We start from the raw sequence: 23104 nt of genomic DNA, 5'->3' as shown, positions 1-23104 counted from the left end.
TCAATGCAAATCAATACCCACATGTTATCAACATACGAAAACAGGGCTGATACACCAAAATATAAGAAATAACTAGATGTTTCTGTCACAGGAAATTCTCTTTGAAAAAAAGCCAAATTTCATCATACATCATAGGGCTTACAAATACTTTCAAGGACCTCACAAAGATAAAAGCAATCAGTCAACAAAAATATAACTTAAACAATCAAACAAATGAACATACATTTATTTTTTCAAGTAGGAAAATTTCTTATATCGAAAATAAAACCAATTTTTACTATGGTTTTCTAATGTGCGTTGCGCTGTATTAAACTTCAGCCACTGATGACAATTTACATTACTTGAACTAGTTCTTACTGAATGAAGAGGTTAAAAAGTACAGTACTAAACACTTTTGTTGTTTGATTTTTAAAGAATCTTAATTGTAAATAAATTTCATACAAAAGTATAAGCATTTGTGCACCTACATAATATAAAGTGGCCATTGGGGAGATGAAATTTTTAGCAATAAAATTCAATTACAAAATACATAAAATGACATAAACCCGGGGGGGAAACATATACATCAGTATACATTTTGGCAGCTTCCTTTTTCATACTGTTAGAATAAAGACAAAACTAGAACTAGAATTGTTCTTAAGTGTGGTAGAGAGTCTTGCTTCTCAACTCATCAATTTCTGCTTTCGGAATTCGCAATATCGCGATTGCAAGAATTAATTCCACAAATCCCCTGTGAATTATACACGACTTGCAATTAAAAACATAGCGAAAACATCGCAACATACTTTCCAATTTTCTTTGAGAGAAGCCCTCGCGAAATCAGGACTCTTGGGTGAGATAGATTATACCCTGCAATGCCGTTTTGTAGCCTTCTAGTGGTTGTGAATTATTAGTCCTCCCAGACAGTGTGTATGTCGCTATATAATCCAGTGTTGTGTAGATGATCCCATAGCTTCTCAATTTTTCTCCAGCAGTCTAAATTAACTTATGCAAGTATTTAGAAAACATTTTAATCAGGCATCTAGGCCGCCACACACAAAAACCGGATTGCTTGCGGGACTCCGTATGACGCGATTGCCATGCGACGGGCTTGTAGTTGACATAAGAGAGCGAAAAATCTGCAGTGATCCGGCTCAGCGCATATCGCGTTTCACTGAAGAATTGAAATAAATTCTTCCTGTCGATTTCATGCACATCGTTTCTGCTAAGTATTAAAATTTTCTCCGCACTGGAGGACTAAAAGACATCATAGTTCACAGAGAGGTGTTATCTGGCTAACATTACTCCACACCTGACTTAATTGAATGAGGTTAACCACCAATTAGCATTTGTTTTGGTTCGATAACGTTGCTTTTACAAAATTAAACACGCCCAACTGACTTGCTGGACACATTTATAAAAATCTGCAGGTTAACGGTAAGCATAAAGATACACACATATGTAAGGTACATTAGCCAGTCGTTTTATTTTGCTGTTGCTAACATTATATCTGCCTACCTAACGCTCAGTTAGCGTTAGCTGGCTACAAGATGGCTAACCAGCTAAAGCTAACGTGTTAGCAAGGACACTGAACGGATTATTAAATGACGGTATTTGATGTATTTCCACTTAATGGTGGTGCAGCAATTTTGGTGTTCCATAGTTACTAAGCAAGCTTTAAAATTAGTATGAATTTTATTTATGGGGCAAAAAATATTACAGCAAACCTGCTAGTGGTCGCCTCACTCAAGCTAGCATTGGTGAGGACTATTTCCTGCAACGGAAATGTTTATTTCCCTCAAAACAGCTTTTCCAATAGAATCTCTGCTGCACAATACAGTTGCCGCCTTATAAAAATCTCCATCTGAAATGCTAATTCTCCTAGTTGCTTGGTTTATTTCGTAACCGTGTTCTGGTATCGTAAATCCACTAGTTCTAACGAGCATTTAACGTTTAGTAACAGTAGCTGCACTGCAATCAGGTGCACATGGTAACAAGTGTCCTGGTGTTATCACAGTTATTTTTCTGTATATGAAAAAACAGCAACACGTTGATGTTGTTATTCGAGCTTGTTACGATTTAACAACTGAGTTCTGTATTCAGTAACTAGTTACATGAGAAGGGTCTAAGTTAAAATGTAATGGAAACATGGTTATGTGTTTTAATGCATATTCATGTTGTCATTGGTCACTATTTCATAAAAATGCTTTTTGAAATTACAACATTATCTTTGAAGGCCACAAGTAATGTTTTGATTAAGGTGTGTTATCAACTGGACTGTGGCAAGATCAGTACCTTATTACCTGACATGCAAGAGCTTGTTGCATCTTAAAAGGTACTTTGATCAAAAAGAAAGTGATAATATATTGGCCTGAAAAGAAACAAAAGTTTAAATAAAACAAACACTTATTGACGCACAGTTTTGAAATTACTTGCAGTTTTCCATTGGGTTACTGTGTGACTGAGTCCATTGATATTTAATTAATAATGATTTAAAACATTAAAATTGCATTGAGGTAATGATACCTAACCTTTTGCTTAATTAAACAAAATCATCACATGGCTAATTTAACAAGTTATGAGTTAAATGTCATCATGGTAAGTTGGTGACACATCCTGGAGGATTAAATTGGCAAAAGCAGAATGAAGCAAATGTGTTAAAAGTAATGGTTTGTTCCCTAATTCATCAAAGAAAAAGTAACTTTCTTGGATCTACAATGCAATGGTCGTTTTCTAAAAACTTGTTGACTTCCAGACTGACAATGCTATAAGCAGGTGCTGTGTTACACCTCAGACTAATTTCCACCTTTTTACAGAATTTATTTTTTTCACACCCCCACTGTAGACTTATATGTATAGATTTATTTTATTTTTTTTAGGTGACGAGCTGGCGCAGGTTGTGGGTTGTTCGTGGATAATGCGAGACAGTGGCGGTAGCTTTGCCCAGAACCGCTGGCAGGGAGACCTGGGTCTGACTGCTGTGGGGCAGGATAACACAGGAGGAGGTAGGCATTTATTTTCAAGCTATGTTTATGTTTGAATTAAGCTTTAATTATCATGAAAGAGGTCCAAGGACAGCTTCCCATAAAGTGCCTTGTGAACTGCAGAACACTTTGTTGATATATAGATCGGTAGATGGATGGGTGAATGGATATTTTCTTCAATCTCAATGAGAAATTCACGCAAAGGCACAAAAAAAAAGCAAGACATCACAGGGCTACTAGAAAGGCTGTCACTTGCCGAGGTGCTGCAAGTGTTGTAGCAAGTATGTCCTGTGAATACGTAACGTGTGAATGTATCAATAGCTGGAAGGCATAGAAAACGGGCTGAGCCAGCATCGATTACAAAAATGTTTCTGAAAGAAATCAGTTCATTTCACTGAATTATCATACTTACCCTACTTGTTCAGGTGGATTGAGTTTCTGGTTTTCTTGCTTCAGTGAGCCAAATATCTTCACTGGTGACGCATTTCTTCTTCCTGAAGAGTGTGTAGTATAAAAAAGAGCTCTAAAGCTTTGAGTTTGTAGTCTCTGAAATGAATTTTGGCAATAAAGAGTCAATTAAAAAAATGATCAGTCGATGCAATTATTTTTTGTCTACTCTCTATTTTAGTATCTGTCAGATTTGCTGACGACGACAAAGATAAAGAAATTGACCCGCTTTTATTTATTTATTTAATACACAAAACATTCTACATGGGAAACAGTAGGACAACCTGATTAAAATGAAACCTGGAGGTCTTTATAATGATGATCACAAAGGATTTAACATAATTAAAATATTTAATCACTGTTCATCTTTCTGTTTAGGTGGGATTCCTGGAGACCACCTCATTGTCCCAGTGTCAGGCCACAGTGTACCAAACCCCATGCACCTCAGACTGGGGCATAAAGAGAAAGTGTGGACAGGCGAGTATGTAGATGAGGAAGATGGAATGGATGGTATTGAAGCAGTAGGTGACGAGGAAGAAGAAAAAAATCTGGAAGCAGAAGGCAAGGGCCAGTTTGAAGGCAATGCATGGGATAATAATGAGGAAGAAGAGGAGGCGGAAGAGGAAGAAGATCAGACAAAAGTGGAGTGGGAGATCTCAGACTTTCCCTCCCAGTCCACCCAGCACTCTCATTTACCATACCGCCACCATTATGCACCCCAACAGAAGTCAGAAGGAGGTGGTGACATCAGTGCAGAGGATACTTTCTCCCAGGTCGAAACAGGGGACTTGTTGAGGTCCCACCTTAACCGGTACAGGGCTCTGAGGAGGTTCAGGCGCTGGCGATTGCATGATGGCCTTAGATTTCGGCTCACCCAGCACTGGAAGAGTTGGCGCCAACGGGCCCAAAGGGTATGCTTTCTAAAGCACCGGTGGAGCCGGAACGAGCAAAGGTACAATCTAAATGGCAACCTGAAGAGAATAAAAAAATATCGGCAGTCACCATACACCCATGGAGAAGATGAAAGCAATGATGAGAGCTTCACAGAGTCTGACAGAGGTACTAGTGTACATTACACTCACTTCCAAATAAGGGTAGTTGATTGACTTGCTATCAACAAATCACATTCACAAATGAGCACTGGCAAACTGTGAAGTTAGAGGCTTATTGTACATAATTGTCTCATAATTTTAAGTTCAATTCAACTTTGTTGTGAAGTGGCGCTATATAAACTAAGTCAACTCAAGGAACTTTACATAATAAAGTAATAAACTCAAGACTATACCGATATATGTAAAGAAAACCGAACAAATCCCTAAGGACCTCAGTGCATTGGGGGGTGGGTCCCCCAGCAGTCTAAGCCTATAGCAGCATGACTATAACCATCTATAAGCTTTATCAAATAGGAAGGTTTTAAGCCTAGCCTTAAAAATGGAGAGGGTGTCTGCTTCCTGAATCTGAACTGGGAGCTGGTTCCACAGGAGAGGAGCTTGATAGCTAAAGGCTCTGCCTCCAATTTTACTTTTGGAAATTCTGGGAGCCACAAGTATGCCTGCATTCTGAGATAGAAATGGTCCATTAGGATGTACTGAGAGGTCTTTTAGATATGATGAAACTTGACAGTTCAGAGCTTTATATGTAAGAAGAAGAGTTTTAAATTCTATTCTAGATTTAGATAGAGAAACTAATGAAGGCGATATTACATCTCTCTTGCTAATTCCAGTCAGTACTCTTGTTGCAGCATTTTGGATTAATAGCAGGGTCTTTAGGGAGTGTTACTGGGGCATCCCAACAATAGGGAATTACAGTAGTCAAATCTAGAAGTAACAAATGTATGGACTAGTTTTTCAGCATCACTTTGAGACAGGATGCTCCTAATTCTGGCAATGTTCCGTAAGTGGAAGAAGGCTGTTCTAGAGATTTGTTTTATATGTTATGTAAAGGACAAATCCTGGCCATAAATCATTCTGAGGTTGCAGTATTACTGGAGTAATGATATGGTTAGACATATTTCTGAGATTTTTATGCCCAAATACTGTGACGTCATTTTTGTTTGAGTTTAGAAGTAGGAAATTGTGGAGTCTTTTAGGCATGCTTGAAGTTTGGTTCATTGATTTGTTTTATCTTATTATATAGATAGATATAGCTGGGGTTCATCAACATAGTATTTAACATTTTTTATGGACTCCTTTATAATTATGTGACCTAAAGACATGTAGTACTGGATCTATTATTTTTCCAACGTAAGGACAATATTAGTTTTGTTTGGTTTTGCCAAGTGTGTATGTGTGTATTGCCTACCTACTACTAGACATGATCAGCTGGGCAACAACTTTGGGCTGTGAAATAAAAACTGATGCCACAAAATGAAATGGATGCAAAGAGATGCAATGAAAACATATCCATAAGCTTCAAGTTTGAAACCTCAAATGTCTGAAATATCATGACTAATGGCGGTTAAAGAAACCATAATATACTTTACATAATCTTGTGTTATGTACTTACCTGACACTTTATTAGCTGCACCTTGTTAGTAATGGGTTGCTTCTCTCTGCCTTTAGAACTGCCTTAATTCTTTGTAAAATTGATTCAACAAAAATGCTGGAAAAATTCCTTGGAGATTCTGGTCCGTATAGACACGATGGTGTCATGCAGTTTCTCCAGATTTGTCAGCTGCACATCAATGATGCGAATCTCCCATTCCATCTTATACAAAGATGCTCTATTAAGTTGGGATCTGGTGACTGTGGATTGACAGTGAATTGATTGTAATGTTAAAAAAAAAAAAACAACAGTTTGATATTATTTTAGCTTTGCATCAAGGCATGTTTTCCTGCTCGAAGTAGCCATCAAAACATTCGAACACTATGGCCTTAAAGGGATGGACATGGTAAAAACACTGATAGGCTGTGATATTCCAATGATGTTCAGTTGGTGCTAAAGAGCCCAAAGTGTGCCAAGGAAATATCCCCACGTGGAAGGTTGAATCCATGCTTTCATATTGTTTATGCAATATGAAAGCATGTAGTAGCAGTCAAATAGCTTTACACTGCTTCTTATTCACCCATTCACACTCACAATCACACACACACTCTCACAGCAATGGGGGAGCTGCTATGCAGCTGGCCAACACTCACCGGGAGCAACTAAGTTGAGGTTGAGTGTCTTGCTCAGGCACACTTTGACATGTGACCAGAGCAGCCGGGGATTGAACCAACAACTGTGAGATTGGTGGACAACCGCTCTACCTTCCTGCGCCACAGCGGTTGTCCACCTCCGGTCACATGTCGAAGTGTCCTTGAGCAGCTGCATAGCAGCTCCCCCATCGGTGTATGAATGTGCGTGTTATTGTGAGTGTGAATGGGTGAATAAGAAGCAGTGTAAAGCGCTTTGAGTCCCAATAGGTAGAAAAGCGCTATATAAGTGCAGAACATTTACCATTTACCATAGCTGAACTTCTAACTGTAGAGAAGCTGCAGGGTGGAAGCAGATACAGGGGTGGTGGCACCTGCTCAACTGTGCAACATTGATGTTCAAAGTCTTCATCGGCACCATCTTTAGATATGTGACTTCATCACACAACTGTTAAACACAGGTGTGAAATATTTAGTTTTGGGGAAATTATCTGGCAACGTGCTGCTGCATTGACCAATCACATGTGCAAGTGATTGATTTTGCTTTGGAAAAGTATTACTGGATTTCTGCTTTCTTCTTAAAGGTCTTCATGTACAAAGATGTCCATATAACAAACTCAATCCCTGTCCCCTGCAATGAAAATTATTGTGTGTGTGTGTGTGTGTGTGTGTTTTAAGACACAAAAAAAATCACAGAAATTAAATTTTGCTACAAAGTGTTTACAAGCAGTGATGTCTCCCAAAGGGAAGCTTAGCAGGTACCAATTTAGTTGGTTACCAAACCCATGTACATGCCAAATATCTGCTTATTGTCTTTGAAATGTTATGATGTAGCTGCAAGATTTGTATTTGCTTCTTTTCACAATGATGTCTGCTGTTAGACAATATTTGTTATCTGTGTTGTCACTGTGCCCAGTAGTAAAACACTTTGGTTGCTAATTGATTACTTTGACTTAGGAGGGAAGTAGGGGTTCTGTCACAGTCCCTTTTATACTGCCAGTGCTGTAAATGATGCCACATACAGCCATGGGCAAAAGTTTATAGTGGGTCTTGATATTAGGCCCATACAATCTCAGATGAACAATCACTTTATTAACAAAAATAAAGCAGATGAAGAAAATTGCGTGGGCAAAACTAAGTACAGGTTTCTTAAGATTTGAAAAGGGAAATAAAAGCTGAAGTTTTGGCAGTTTGCTGGTCTGTAGCATTCAAATGTTAACACCGTGTCAAGAGGGAAAGACCCAAACAATGTTCTTGGAAAAACAATTGTTGCTGCACATTAATGCAGAAGCGGTTATAAAAACATTTCCAAACAATTTGGACAGTTGTCAGTCTACCTAGGAGTGGATGTCCCAGCACATTCACTCCAAGGTCACTGGGGTGGCCAGAGAAATACAAAATTAAAAAACCAAGAGTAAAATCTCAGACCCTACAGGCCTCACTGAGCATTTTAAATGTTAGTCCATGATAGCACAATTAAGACTGCACAGGTACAGATGGATTGGAAAGGTTTCCAGGACAAAAAACCTCTTGTCTTTGAAGAAAAAGACTTCTGGCACAATGTCCTTTGGAAAGAAGGGCAGTATTTTTGCAGAAACCTTTAGCAGACGTTTTTTCTTCATTTTTGAAAATGAATAATGGCAAGTTAAAAATGTATATTTTGCTCTTTTTCCGATGCTGTCTTTGCTTAAAACACAAAAAAACATAGCTATAAAAGAGGGTGTACTAACTTTTGCACATGACTGTACATGTTCAAATCCTGTCATAGTCGGCTTTTTATGACTGTCAGTGAGTTGCAGAGTAAACCATGCACCCAGTTACACACTACTTACACCAGTTAGCTTTTTTTCTAGTTGGTATACAATAACTAGAAGAATCTCAGTAGCCGAAAGTGTGTGTTTGTGTATAATTTCCTTCTTTTATCTGTCAGATAAGCAGATTAATGGCTACTCTCCAGACAAGCAAGATGAGAGAGGAAGACGGGAAGCAGAGAGGAAACCAGCAGAAGTGGCCCTTACTGAAGAACACATGAGCTGTGTGACTGGTTTGTATTAGAGACTATTAGCTCGTGTTCATTGTCAGTTGCTTACATCTAAAATGGACAGTAATTAATTTCTTTTAACTTAAATTCCTAAAGAGTCAGTAAATTTAGGTTGCATTTGTTGGCTTGCACACTACTCAGAAAAAGTTCAGCATGTAAGTACTATGGATAGGCGTTACTACTTTGTTATTGTTTCACAGCTGCTCATAATGTTATTCTGTATAATGTTTACAATGTGTAAAAACAGAACAGCTTTTCTAGTGGCAATAGTAACTGTGGAACAGCATGTGGTTGTAATAAATATGTTTTTACTCATGTTTTCTGTTCATGTGGACAGAAAAAAAAAGATTAAAATCATAATGTGTCCAGAATTCTGAAAAAGGGGGAAAGAAAAAGTCCATATGACTTAGCCCTAACATTAGGCCTTGGTGTCCATTCATGTCAGTAACAACTTAATAAGGCTTTGTCAAAACTGAAACATCAATAATACATTAGTTGCTTAAATTACTCAAATGTTTAAATAAAGAAGTTGGTCTTTAATGGACACCATAATACACGTTTTCTTGCTTGTTGTGTACATAATTAGTTTCCCTTTGCCTTCTTTCTGTTTCTCCAGGTATTCTTACAGAGTCTCTACAGCAATATGGCAGTTTGATCCCCATTCATGTAGATGATGTTGTGGAGAAACTTCAGGATATCTTCAGTGAGAGCTTCTTGCAGCCACACCGGTCAGATACAGTGTTTGGTTACTTCTTCTGTGTGTGGATGGACTAGTAGAGTAATTTGTTGGGGGAAATGATTACTAAACTGACTTACAATTATATGAAACTGACAAGTTGTCCCCACTAGTATCACATTATTATTCTGTGTCACTTGTTGCACCCCTGCCCAACTGATTAATGCAATATTTTATTTAAAAATTTTCAATGTTGTTCAACCAGTATTGTATGAGTCATAATATGCTAGATTTTACATGTATTTGTTTGTAGTCTGTGGGTATTTAATTACATTTGGAATGGCACTATGTTTGATTTCTTTATTAGGAAAGCAGTAGTCCAGCATCTAATACAATCCTTTCAGCGTTCATCAGGATCAGCCCTGGCTAAAACATTCAGAGTCACTTACAAACGTCATGTCCTGACCATGGATGACCTGGGCACTCTGTATGGACAGAACTGGCTCAATGACCAGGTACAATTGTGCAAACATATAAAGCTGTGTACAGATGTAGCCACTGAAAGTATCAGTCTCTACCATGTGAATTTGTCACTCTTATGGCAGATGCTCGTCTTTTGTCCCACGGGATGGGATGTGATTACAGTATATGGTCCGTAGGTAGTGTTCAACTTGCATTCAGAGTTACATCACCCACATGCATGCGTACATCATAGTCCATATGTATAGTATAGTCTATATAGTCCATCTACTACAATTTAATATTCAAGAGGCATGCGAACAGGTGACTTTTCCTAAAAATAAAGATTTGTGGAACCTAAAAAGGTTGAGGCAAGCGATCCCACACATAATTACTACTGACACATGGCAGCTGCTCTTTCATGTGAGAGTATGGAGTTCGACTCAATCCTGAAAAACGAAAAGTAAAACGAGGTTTATACGCTTTGGCTGTATCACTATTTATGTGCTCACATCAATCTTTGCTTTTTCGTTAAAATCATATGCATTATTTTTTATTTCCCAACTAAAAACTGGTTGTATCTTGGAAAGACTTTTGACCAGTGTAAACAGTCTATTTTCCAGATGCTAATGGCAGCACATATTCAGCCTCCTTACATGTGTAAGTGGGGTGATCAAAACAATACTAAACAAACACAGCAAAATCACCAGGTTTAATTAACTCTGAAAGTGTTAAATATATATTTCATAATTATAATGCGTTAATTTATTACTGGTGAATTTGCTGCTGACAAACACATGTACTATAGGGGGAGGTTTCTACTCTCAGCTGATTCCAGTAAACACAATGCTTAATATCTCTTTTAAGCAGAAGCTCAGTATATGTGCTACTTGTCCAAATTTTAAATGGAGTCTCACTTTTGGTAACAGTCTCTGCTGTATATATTCGCAAGTTTGTAACACCTCTCAGGTGTGAAGCCATCTTTATGGCTACCCAGCCTGAAGTGGGCAGGACTCTTGAGTTGTACCTGAAGTCAGAGGTATACAGGGTGGAAAAAAAAGGGAAGACAGGACTGTCCCTTGGGGCCCCCGCTGTGCTGCAGGTCACAGTGTTAGACAAACAGTTCTGCAGACGTACTGCGGTCGGTCAGTGAGGTCGTTGAAAATCCAGGCAACCATGGGGGTGTCAACGAGCATGCTCTTTAATTTCTCCCCCAGCAGGAGGTTAGGGCCACAGGTCTGTAGTCGCTGGGGACACTGGGGTGGGCCACTTTCGGTACTGGCACCAGGCATGATTTTTTTTTCCAATGCACAGCTCCAGCTGCAGGCTCAGGTTGAAGATGTGCTGAAGGATGCCACATAGCTGTGGGCCACAGGCTTTCATACAGATGTCAATAAAGACATTGATGTAATCTGTAATGCAGCCTGTCAGTCCATCAATGTCCTTACCATATGTCTCATGAGTGTTTTCCAATTGGTTTTGGTCACGCACGTGCAGTTGGAGAAAGCTGATTAGAAACTTGCTTCTTATTGGTTTTGTGTATACATGGCAGAGCAATTGGCAATCTCAAATAGAAATCTACCTGGGGAAACAAGGTTTCCCTAATCCCGATACACACACCTGCATAAAAACGTGTGATACACACAGAACAGCAGGAACTTTATTAATGAGCCTATTATTAATAAATGTCCCTGAGATTGGACAGGATTTTAAAAGTAATTAAATGCATGATCACGTCCACAGTGAAATGGCACTGAACATTGACAGGCTGGAACTCCTCCACCTCTCCTCTGTCTGGTTAGTGACTAACACATGCTAATTAAATCAATTCAACACAGGCAGCGGATCACGCTGGTAGTTTATTAACCAGCCATCATCCTGCTTCAGATTAGTTTTCATGATTAGATTAGTTTAGAGTTTACTAAATAACTTTTCTAAACAGATTGACAGTGTAGCCTATGTGGAAATGATAATATTAAATAAATTCCAGTTGACAGACTGGAAACAGCGCAGTGAGAAAAAGAGCAACGAAAGATTCTGTCGCCATATAAGCGCCAATTGTACATTTTTGAAACGTAGACTCTTACGGTTTCAGTTTTAGTCAGAGATGGATGGACTTTGATTTAAAGTGTGATTATGTCTCTTTCATCCTGCGTCTCTGTGCTCTTATGCTCTTAGAAAGCCGATTGGTTGCTTAACAGCTGATGTAAACACAGTGGTTAAATAATTCAGCAAATCCATAGGTGGGTCGCGTTCAATTAATCCAGAATCAAAATAGTCTGAAAATGATAAGCACATTGACAGCAGTGGAAGGTGACACCACAATTTAATAGATGAAATCTCTCAAAACTAATAACATTATTGACAAACGCTACGTAAATTTCTGAAATAAGAAGGCAGAGATCCCCATCAAAAACTTAACAAACAAAAGTCCCAAGATGAACATTAACCAGATTTGAGCCTTAATCGAAGCCTCCACTATCATTGCTGGACTGGGTGTTCACCCTGGGGGACACACAGATCCAGACAGTCCTGCACTTTAGGGGGGCAAAGGACTTTTGAGATCACTGGTGCCTGCAGAAGGCTACGGGTTTGATTCCCCACCACCACCAGCAGGTGTGAGTAAAAACTCATGGGAAATCAATGTGCGGAACACGCTCTGCTGTGGTGACCTCTAAAGAGACGAGCCAAAATCTGCTGGTTTGGATAAACCGATAAACTCGAGCTTAGTACATGTTCAGGTCTGCTGTTTTAGAGGCATCATGTGAACCGGGATCTAGCAGAAGAAGGAAGAGACGCTTTTAAGGGGATTTATATTAGGAAAAATAACTGCATAATTTGTTTTATAAATCATGATGACCTCTCTAAGTGTGTACCCCATCTCTTGCCCTATGACAGCTGGGATGGGGTCCAGCACTCTGCGACCCTACACTTTCTAAGGTTTTGTGAGGTGTAGGGTGGTGTTTACAATTACAGGAAGACAGGAGAACTAATTCAATAAATAATGAACATACTAAAGCTAAATTATTGGTGGTTATGACTATTTTGGAAAAAGGTTGGATTTGTACTCATAACTCTGGTATTAAATCCTAGAATTTTACCACATCACCATCACACACAACCTGTTGTTTAGATAGGTGTAGGTATCTCTATCGCTTCATTCATTCCAAAGACACATTGCGGTGGGCTGTAATCCAAACCTCAAATGTTCCCAACAAAAATTGTTATTCTTGCAGTTTAATTGCTTAGAAACATTTTAGGAGGCAGCAAAAGTAAATGTATGAAACATTTATGTAATCTTATCACAGCCCACATTGGAGAGAGAGAGGGAGAGATGGACGTGATCTATAGGAAAGCTTATGTCCATCACATCATCTGACAAACTCAACATAAACACAGGGTTATGACTTCAGCTGTGTGATAGATGAGATTTAAAACTCTTTACCACAGACAGTAAGATGCATTACTTAAATTTTATCTTTCAGAATTGATGCACTGAATTCCTATCAGAATGCCACCAGTAGAGTACCGCGGACATACCGCACAGAAAAACTACGACTCTTTCAATGGCTGCATCTGTACGATGTGCATTATAAACTGTTTAACTGTACTGCTTATTGATGCAGTACTTTGTTGTCTTATTTTCAAAGATAAAAAATTATTAACATTGGTTTTTCCCTCATATGCACTGTACAGTATATACAACAATCATCCACAACATTAATACGAACTGGTGGTTTTAATAAAAAAATAAATAAAATAATACAAATAAACTAATGCTTATGTAATATTATAGGTTAAGCACTTGCTTGGTACTTTTACTTGAGTAAAAGTTTTGAAGTGGTACTTGTAGTGCAGAATTTTTAGGCCAATACTTTAAACTGAGTATCGGATGTGTACTACCACCTCTGCACATAGTGTAGTGCAGTAACTTGCAGCTGTAGTATTAGAAGTGGTTGTGGGTAGATGCAATGCAACTTTAACAAAAACATTGCAGACTCTCACTATCAAATCTCAGATCCACTCTTTCTGAAATAAGTGTGACAGATTATACTTACAATATAACAGAATGTAATACTATCAATTAGTAGAAGACCTGCAGCTTGAACATATTCAACTACTATAAATGTCAATGCTTATTATACTTCTCACTCTTATTGGTGTTTTTACTGTGGTCATCTGCCTGAAGCAAGTAAATCATCAAATCTGCCCCTGCTCTGATCAATCTGAAACTTAATTTTTGAATGACAGTTCAGATGATTACATGTCTAAAGCATTATGGTTTTAGAATTTTGAATATTGGTGCTACAAATTGCCTTTTCTTTGTTTGATTCAGGTAATGAATATGTATGGTGACCTGGTAATGGATTCTGTGCCAGAGAAGGTAAGACCATACAAAAAGAGTGGTACATCTTTAATAAACCATTCATGTGGAGCACTTTTCCTGTGAGAGAAATAGTAGTCTCCTTCTCCCGCGTAGAGTGCTGTGTGAGGCAAGTCAAAATTTACCATGGCTTTTGTGAAAACCATGAATTATTATTGCAATATACATACCAAAATCAAAATCTTCAAATTCAGTACATTCACTTGCCTGGTACCTGGCTCTCTTTACTTTTAGTATCTACTCTACAGCAACCTGAGCTTATATATACAATTTGTGGCTGACTACAGCTTTGTCACTACTAGTGCTAGAACAGACCTTTCTGCATCTTCATCGCTGTACATAATTTGACCAAAACATTACAACCATCTCTTAATATACAGTAATGAACTCCAGTACAACTCCACCACCGACTAAGACCTGACATGTTTCAACTTAAAAACTGAGAAATTAAAACATTATAAAAGTAGAATTCATGGTAAAGCTAATGTATTGGGTTGCATTAGATTGTACAGGTTTATCTAATAAAGTGGCCATTGAGTGTACGTTTTTACATATGAGGGTTTAGGGAGGGAACATATGTTTCACTTGAATAAAATGTGTGGCATGTATGAATCATAGTACTGTGTAGTACAAAGGATTGATCACTGATTATACTCCTCATCAGTATCCATGCCTCTGCTGTGCTGAAAGACATACAGTCTTAAAAGGTCTTATTTTTAATCATGAACAGTCTTAAATTTTGATGATTTTGAGAAATGAGAGATGTAATAATTTAGGTAGATTTATTGGAACATGGTCTTTGTAATGCATCTCTCTGTTTTCTTCCTCAGGTTCACTTTTTCAACAGCTTCTTTTACGATAAGCTAAGGACAAAAGGCTATGATGGAGTCAAAAGGTGGACAAAAAATGTAAGTCTGTTATTTACACTCTTTAAAGAGATTTTCATTTAGTTTAAGTAGTTTGGCAGAGACTTCTTCAAGTTAAGGTTATGCACTTTATATTGTGAAAAAAAACGTATCTTGTCATCTTAAACGAAACAATGTGATGCATTTATAGCAGTAATGCCAGTAACCTATCTGCATGCTATCACTTTGTATTTGGGAAGGCTATGGTAGAGGGTTGTCCCCTGGCTATAACTGTATGTATCCATATGTATATGTGTGTGTGTGTGTGTGTGTGTATATATCGATATGTATTTATATAGATATCGATATATATCTGGGTTGACTTTTACTGCGCTGTTTGTACCAATACTGTTAAGTGTTTATTAATTTGTGTTTTGTTTTACTTTTTGTCATAATTGTGTTTTACTTTGCATTTTACACCTTGCCCAGGGACTATAGTTAGTAATTAGGAAAAAAGATAAAAATGGTACATTTACAGAAATGTTGGTTAATGTGCATTGTCTCTGTTCAAATAAAAAATAAAGCAAAGTAAAGAGGTAGGGTGCAGGCAGGCTGGAATGAATGAATACATAAAAATCTCAAACGTTGCTACTTTGCCCCCCCCCCTCCTTCCTCCCTTCTGATCATGCTTAACTCTTTCCAGGTTGACATCTTTCAGAAGGATCTGTTGTTGATCCCCATCCACCTGGAGGTCCACTGGTCGCTTATCAGTGTTGACATTCCTCGCCGAGCCATCACTTACTTTGACTCCCAGCGCACCCTGAATAGACGCTGTCCAAAGGTAGGACCACGCTGTAACACAGAACCTTTCCACCAGTGGATAAGTTTTGAAAAAAAGAGAATGTAAATAGACAATAAGATATTCTTAGCACGTAGATGCTTTTTTTTTTGTCCTAACAAAAGGCAGCCTTCACTGCTTAAAATGAGGCATAAGTAATGGAGGCTAAAATCTACAAAATCCTGTTAATTGTCATGTCTTGTTGTGTTGCATGAGTTGGATGTATATGAACCTTCCCAGCATGCACTTTAGTTAGGGCTGTGCAATATGGCCAAAAAATATGGAAATATGTTTTTGTTTTTTTGTTTTTCAGTTTTTTTGAATGATCCATGGGTTTTATTAAATGTTTCTCTCTCTACATGAACTCAAGACAAGACACGATTCAAGAATAAATTCATTAACCCTTATGCTGTTCCTAATTATTTAGGTTACTGTCAAATATAAACATAGTAAAACATCAATAGCAAGCTTGGTCCTACTTTACATGAATCAGGACAGCACCTTGACACCCAGTAGCAGTTGCTAACAGGTGGCTAATGCTACTACTGTTATGTAGACTCACTGTTTTGCTTTCTTTAAATGTTAAGCCTGTTCAAAAAGGTAAGCAAAAGAGAGAAGACATGGGATGTCTGACATTTCCATATCACTCACGTAGCACGACTCCCTTTCTTTGGTATTATTTGGTTACTTGTTGACTAGCAAAGCTCGCACATATGCAAGTGTCTCCACGGAAACGGGTACAGCTGACACAGAATGCACTAGGGATGATGTGGTTTTTTTTATAGTTCAACCTGGAAGTTGAGATGTCCCTGTTTCCATGGCTTTTGGATTTTTGCAGGAAAAAAGCTGTCAGAAACAGAAATTAATGCTCGTTAGATCTTTTGTTTCGCAATATTGGCAGATTTATTTTAGAAACTTTTATTTATAAAATTTGTTTTAATTTGATTTACTGAACTTACTTCTTTTACAAAAGCCTTTCTTCTCACAGTGCCCTGGCAAAGCTAAGAATGGAGTTATAAAGTCATTGAAAGATGTATTCAGCATGATGTTTATTGTTGGTCACAACCTCTGTACTGTCTTTTAGCAGTGCCGTAGTGTTGTTAGCAACTGCCTGTTTTTGAGACTGAAAAGCTGTGTGGAATCTGTGAATTAGTGTATTTATGCCAGAGAATAACTTGTAAAAGAGGTGTTTATTAGAGTTGTTAATATTTCTGCAAAGGACTTTTATGTCAAAGAAATTTAGACTGATTTGATATAGTAGGAAAGAGGAGCTGGTTAGAGTAATAATCATGTGTAATTCTTTATGGAGGGATCACAGTGTGAATTGCAAAGGGCGTCCGTGGCTCAGGAGGTTGAGGGTTATTTGTGTGATCCCTGGCCCCTCCTGTCACGTGTCGAAATGTCCATGAGCAAGACACTGAACCCCATTTTAGTTGCTCCTGGTGAGTGTTGGCCAGCTGCATAGCAGTGTAAAGAGCTTTGGGTACCAATAGGTAGAAGAGAGAGAGAGAGATATATATATATATATATATATATATATATATATATATATATATATATATATATATATATATATATATATATATATATATATATATATAAGATATATATATATATATATATATATAAGATATATATATATATATATATATATAAGATATATATATATATAAGATATATAAGTGCAGATCATTAACCATTTGCACCACAAATGCCTTTAATGTTGTTGTGTATACATTCAGTTTAATTTTATGACTTTAAACTTTAGTTTATTAGTTTGCTTGGCTTACTTGTCTTCAGACAGTGTAAGGTCACAGTTGCTTCACTTTATCTGCAACTACAACTAACTCCAACTCTAATGCTCAGTGTTTTCTGCTTGTGACATTTTTAAAATGAGTTTTTTTCATGGATAACTCGCTTATTACTCCTCACTTCATAAATGATACAACATTGATGATTCAACAAGTTACTCAACAAAGACCATCCACCTTTTGGTTCAAAATATCTTACATTTACTAATTTAGCAGATCATTTCACTGACAAAGCATGCAAAATCAAATTCAGGGACAAGACATTAAAGCAATGTTATTTTATGTGAGTGTGTGTAACATGAGATGTAAGACCAAGATAGGACAACTGGGAAAACCAAAACATTTTTTCTTTAAAGTTTAACTGCACAGAGAGTTGCAGAAGAGTTCTGGTTTTGACAACTTTCTGAATTTTGGGAGTCAGGGTGCTGAGCATGCAGAGTTCCTTAGCTTGTTCCACTATCATGGGGTCACTTAGCCGATGAGCTTTGCTTGGGCTATTTGCTGTGCGGAATAGGGACCACCAGATATTGTCACAGTGGGCAAGAGGGATTGTGGATGAGGAATTTCATGTAGGAAGGTGTTGTTAAAGTGACAAGGAGTAGGGTTAGTTCAAAGTGAGAGCTTTGAACCTGATGTGGGCGGCTACTGTGGTATGACTTTGGCTGATTTAAAATAAGGTGTGCTGATTTATTTTGGATCATCTGGAAAGGTTTGATTGTGCATACTGGTAGCCCTGTCAGCAGGCCATATCAGTCCTCAAGACCAGATTTTACCAGTCCCTGAATGAGGAGATGGTCGATTCATCTGGAGGAAAGAGAGGAAGAGGTGTCAAAAATATACTCTACCAAAATGCTTGCCTGGGGCAACTAACTCCGTGTTCAGGCAAGTGGAATGGGTCATTTCAATGCGTCGTTTTTCAATTCAATTTAATTCAACTTTATTTATATAGCGCCAATTCACAACAAAGTCATTTCAAGGCACTTTACAGAATAAAGTCAAGATTATAAAGATGTATAGAGAGAACCCACCAATTCCCCCTTGAGCCTTGAGCTCCCATTCTACATTTGGAAATTCTGGGAACCACAAGTAGGCCTGCATTCTGAGATTGAAGGGGTCTACTGGGATGATATGGTGCTATGAGGTCTTCTATATATGATGGAGCCTGACTGTTCAGAGCTTTATATGTAAGAAGCAGGGTTTTAAATTCTATTCTACATTTAATGGGAAGCCAATGGAGAGAAGCTAGTGAAGGTGAAATATGATCTCTCTTGCTAGTTCCAGTCAGCACTCTTGCTGCAGCATTTTGGATTAATTGCAGGCTCTTTAGGGAGTTACTGGGGCATCCTGAAAGTAGGGAATTACAGTAGTAATTCCATAATTTGCCTCCATATTTTCTGCCTCTTACCCAGTTCCAGTTGGAATAGGCTCTAGCACTCAAGACCCTGAACAGGATAAGGGGTTAAAGATAATGGATGGATGAATGGTAAAAACTGCTTTGACGCAACAGTGGCTCCTTTTCACTGCACTGAATCTCATTAACCTAAAATGTGGGGCGTTGCAAGCTTGACCGCAATCTCCGAAAGTTCTCTTGTAAAAGGTGAAGTCCGTCCATCTCGTGTGCTAACAGTGAAACAATCGCGCTCTACTATAGTTTTACCACTTCGTCTGCTTTGATTACGGTTTCCACCTTAGCCAATCACAAATCTAAATGGGCGGGACGACAGATAAATCACGGCGACCTGTTACAATGACAGAGCGTCATTTTTTGTCGTCAGCGTATATAAGACCTGTCTGTCTTTGGAATAATGTCGGCTGAATATGATGATAGGTAAGGAGCATTGCTGTGGTCCGATGAGTGTTTTGTTTTAGAATGTGATGTACTCGTTTCTTTCGGTTTGTAAGACAGATTTTTCGGTCTTTCTTTGTGAACTTAAAAACTGAGAAATGATATCATTGTATAGGTGTACCTAATAAAGTGGCCAGTGAGTGTATCTTTCATCTGTTAGTACAAATATAATAACTGTTCAATGTTTTTTTAAGGCCTACACATCTGGCTATGATCTTAACCATGTGTCCCCAAAAAGCTAAATGTCAAGCTATGAATAAACTAAACATTGCTTTATTAGTAAAGATTATGCTCACTTTGTCATGTATATTGGTAAAATTTAAAATTTCATTGCTGGGAATCTCATTATTTTGTGGAAAAGACAATGTACAAAGAACTGTCAGTGCAAAGTCATCCTGTCAAACACGACACAACACCAGCCTACCTGCTCCCACAGCTCATTTGATCTTTTGTTGTTGTTTCCAGCACATTTTTAAGTATCTGCAAGCGGAGGCCATCAAAAAAGAACAACAGACCTTTCAGACAGGGTGGAAAGGCTTTTTCAAAATGGTATGGTGTTTTGTTTTTTCAACCTAACTAACCAACTTCTTTCAAATTTATTTTACAAAGCACTATTTGGAATGAACACTCACAGTCACGTTGAAAACAATACACAACAATACTATGACTTTGTATAGACTAATGTTAACATTGGCTGTTTGTTCCAGAATGTCGGTCGTCAAAACAATGACAGTGACTGTGGTGCTTTCGTTCTACAGGTGAGTCTCAGCCACTGTCCACTTGTATAGATTTTAGCCTTAAACATTTTCTGTTGTAAACCTTCTTAATTGGGAAACAAATTCTGTTATATTCCTATTAAACTACACACAACAATTTCAGTCCAAAATGTTTTCAGGTTAAATGTTCTTGAAAGTATACAACTTCACGGGGGTTACACCTGTGGTAAATTTAATTGATTGGACATAGATTAAAACTGTACAGACCTGTGTATATAACGAGCCATAATTCTCACTGCATGTTAGGATTAAACGCACAATAAAGTCAAGACTATAAAAATATATGTATACAGAGAACTCAACAAATCCCCCTTGAGCAAAGCCCTAGGCAATAGTGGAGGGGGCAAACTCCCTTCACTGGAAGAAACCTCCAGCAGAACTAGGCTCAGGGTGGGCACCCATCTGCCTTGACCAGTTGGGGTAAATGGAAAGTGAAAAGAGGAGAGGGAGACTCGGTTACTGCGGGGTGGGTGATACAGATTTGAAACTATATCACGATGTTTAACAATATTTTACAATTACAATAATAAAATCCAGTAATAGTGTATCGTTTTGTCCACAAGTCACATCAGCTGCAGTCTCTGTAGCAAAGGAAACATATCAGTGATAAAAAATAAGCCTTAACATCATCCAATACCAAACAAAATAAACTACTGAAGTGGCTAAAAAATATAATGTGAATAAAATGGTTTTGCTCAGCAATATTTATAGCGCATATTTTTCTACTTGCTCAGCAGTTTCGGCCTCTTGCCTGATGCAAGGGGCACTTCTTCGTTCTTTTTGTAGCTCATATAAGATGCCTACGCCAGGCATGTATGCAACCACATCACACAGCTAGATTTTCCTAATACATCATGTATGATACTATGAGGCGCAGCCCTAGATTGTAATAGAGGACGAGAGATTTCTTTTTTTAATTTGTAATAAATAAGCAATAGATTTTTTAATGTGTTTGTTATTAAGGGTTATATGTGGATTATGAGTAGGAAAATGCTTTTCCTTCCATTTTAAAATGAATTTAATCTAAATAAATAAAGTACATTTGAAAATAGCCAGAAACTAGCACCTATGGAGCTCATTGGACTTTTGGAACACACACCTACCTGCAGACCATTAACTAATTTTCTCCTCGTTTTCCCTCTGCCACCCTGTAGTACTGCAAGTGTCTGGCATTAGGGCAGCCCTTCAACTTTGGCCAGCAGGATATGCCCCGGCTGAGGAGGCAAATGTATAAAGAACTCTGTCACTGCAAACTCATCCTGTGACTAACCAACCGGACCCCTGTCCACCATTTCCACCTGCTCCCACCACTCGCCCCTACAAGAAAGAGGGACAATGATGTAATAGGAAGAGGACAAAGGAAGCAAGTGATTGACTGGAAAAAGAGAAACTTTTAAAAACCATTATTTTTTTCTCTGCAAAACTCCAGAGAATTTACCTCTGTAGGTGATGTCATTGTTTCACTTTTTGTCTCTCTGTGCTACCCTCTTTTCACCATTAGAAAATGTTATTTCCATGTCCCATTTATTCCTTTGTGGTTGACAGAGGCCAAGACTAGCTTCCATTTTGGAAATGTGCTAATCTTTTATTCTGTTGCAGTCTTTTTGTGTTTTCCAATCCAAATGGGAGCATGAACAACATTATAAAGATAATTTTAAAAAGTCCTATCCAGATGCAGAGTTGGACTGTAAATAGTTCAACCTGGCTTATACTTTCATGAAGATGCCCCAAACACTGAGTGTAGACATAGCATGGGTGGACAGTGAAATGATTTCAACCAGTCTGTGTAAGCTTGTGGTTAAATAGTTCCAGTGGACTGTCATCAATTCCATTAATCCATCCAGCCCATACATTATATTGTGTTTTTTTTCTTAAATATCAGAAGTGTGAATCACTGACGTCATTATAAAAAAACTAGAAATGTTGTTGACACTCAACACCGGCTACAGCCAGTGTAATGTTGATAATACAATCTAGTCAGCACATAATGTTTGCCATTGTAGTGCAACATGACATTTCCACTGTAAAACTGTTAAAACACTTACTTAAAAATATGTTTAGATGGAATTTAAAAAAACGAATGCTGAAAATGGAATGCACAGTTGATGCTGCCATGATGTCCAAAAACACAGTGAGCCATTCAAGTGCATTTTCCTGAGGGGAAATTTACACAGCGTTTATGTTGAACATGTTACATAATAACACACATGCAAGACACTTCCTCTGCCTCCATCCCAGTATTCCTGTATTCCCAGTTACACAGAACATCTTCTTGTAGGAGACTGGATCTGTGACTGTGGAACATCCCCCAAACACGTCTGAATGACATATTGGCCTAAAAAAAAAAAGGTCACATTACATTGCATTTATCTTTTTCTGTGTTTTATCTCTGAGTAAATGTGTTGATATGCTTTATTGCTTTAAACAAACTATGTTGAAAGGAGGACTACTAATTTGTGTTATTTTTGGAGTAGGTACAAAAAGATCCTCTGATTAGTATTTCTTTGAAAGTTGGAGAGCCATTTTGGTAAGGACCATAACAGCTACACAACAGACCTGGCATGTCCACAATGGAGTTAAAGTACCCTCCTCCTCTTTTTTATAACTAAAGACACATTTGTTGATAGCTGTTTTTTTTTCTTATTTTAAACAGGAATTGATGCAACAAAGTTGACGGTTTTATATATCTTCTACAATGCATTATGGTTGCTAAAAATAAACATGTGGCAAACAAAAGTGTGCATTCTGTTAATAATACATTGGCATCAGCTGGGTATGCTGTCATAATGTACAGTAAATGTTTTCCTGAGACCAGTGGGGACATGAAATTGGAACTCCAATACTCTAGTTCTTGTACTTGACTTGAGTATTTCCATCTCACTCC

The 23104-nt window shown here is 37.9% G+C and overlaps 1 protein-coding gene across 2 annotated transcripts; it reads left to right on the top strand.

Moving 5' to 3' along the window:
• The first annotated feature begins 1077 nt into the window (after positions 1-1077).
• senp3b (SUMO specific peptidase 3b) lies at positions 1078-22956 on the top strand. Of its 2 annotated transcripts, XM_067523189.1 has the most exons (12): positions 1078-1416; positions 2859-2984; positions 3789-4469; positions 8475-8588; positions 9202-9313; positions 9629-9776; positions 14057-14104; positions 14935-15012; positions 15653-15790; positions 19910-19993; positions 20152-20202; positions 21375-22956. In XM_067523189.1, the coding sequence occupies exons 2-12, from the start codon at positions 2897-2899 to the stop codon at positions 21483-21485; spliced, it is 1653 nt and encodes a 550-aa protein (XP_067379290.1). In that variant the 5' UTR covers positions 1078-1416; positions 2859-2896; the 3' UTR covers positions 21486-22956. The 2 variants fall into 2 exon arrangements, with proteins under 2 accessions (XP_067379290.1, XP_067379291.1); XM_067523190.1 differs by lacking the exon at positions 14057-14104.
• Positions 22957-23104: the final 148 nt, after the last annotated feature.

This window comes from Channa argus, chromosome 12 (genome assembly GCF_033026475.1).
Source record: "Channa argus isolate prfri chromosome 12, Channa argus male v1.0, whole genome shotgun sequence".
NCBI lineage: Eukaryota > Metazoa > Chordata > Actinopteri > Anabantiformes > Channidae > Channa > Channa argus.
This window is presented reverse-complemented; position numbering and strand designations above follow the sequence as displayed.

Bases quoted from the DNA above. Each gene is read 5' to 3' on its own strand.
- senp3b (XM_067523189.1), top strand. From the start codon at position 2,897: ATGCGAGACAGTGGCGGTAGCTTTGCCCAGAACCGCTGGCAGGGAGAC. The intron at 4,470-8,474 runs GTACTAGTGTAC...TTTATCTGTCAG, and splicing joins CTTCACAGAGTCTGACAGAG to ATAAGCAGATTAATGGCTAC. The intron at 8,589-9,201 runs GTTTGTATTAGA...CTGTTTCTCCAG, and splicing joins ACACATGAGCTGTGTGACTG to GTATTCTTACAGAGTCTCTA.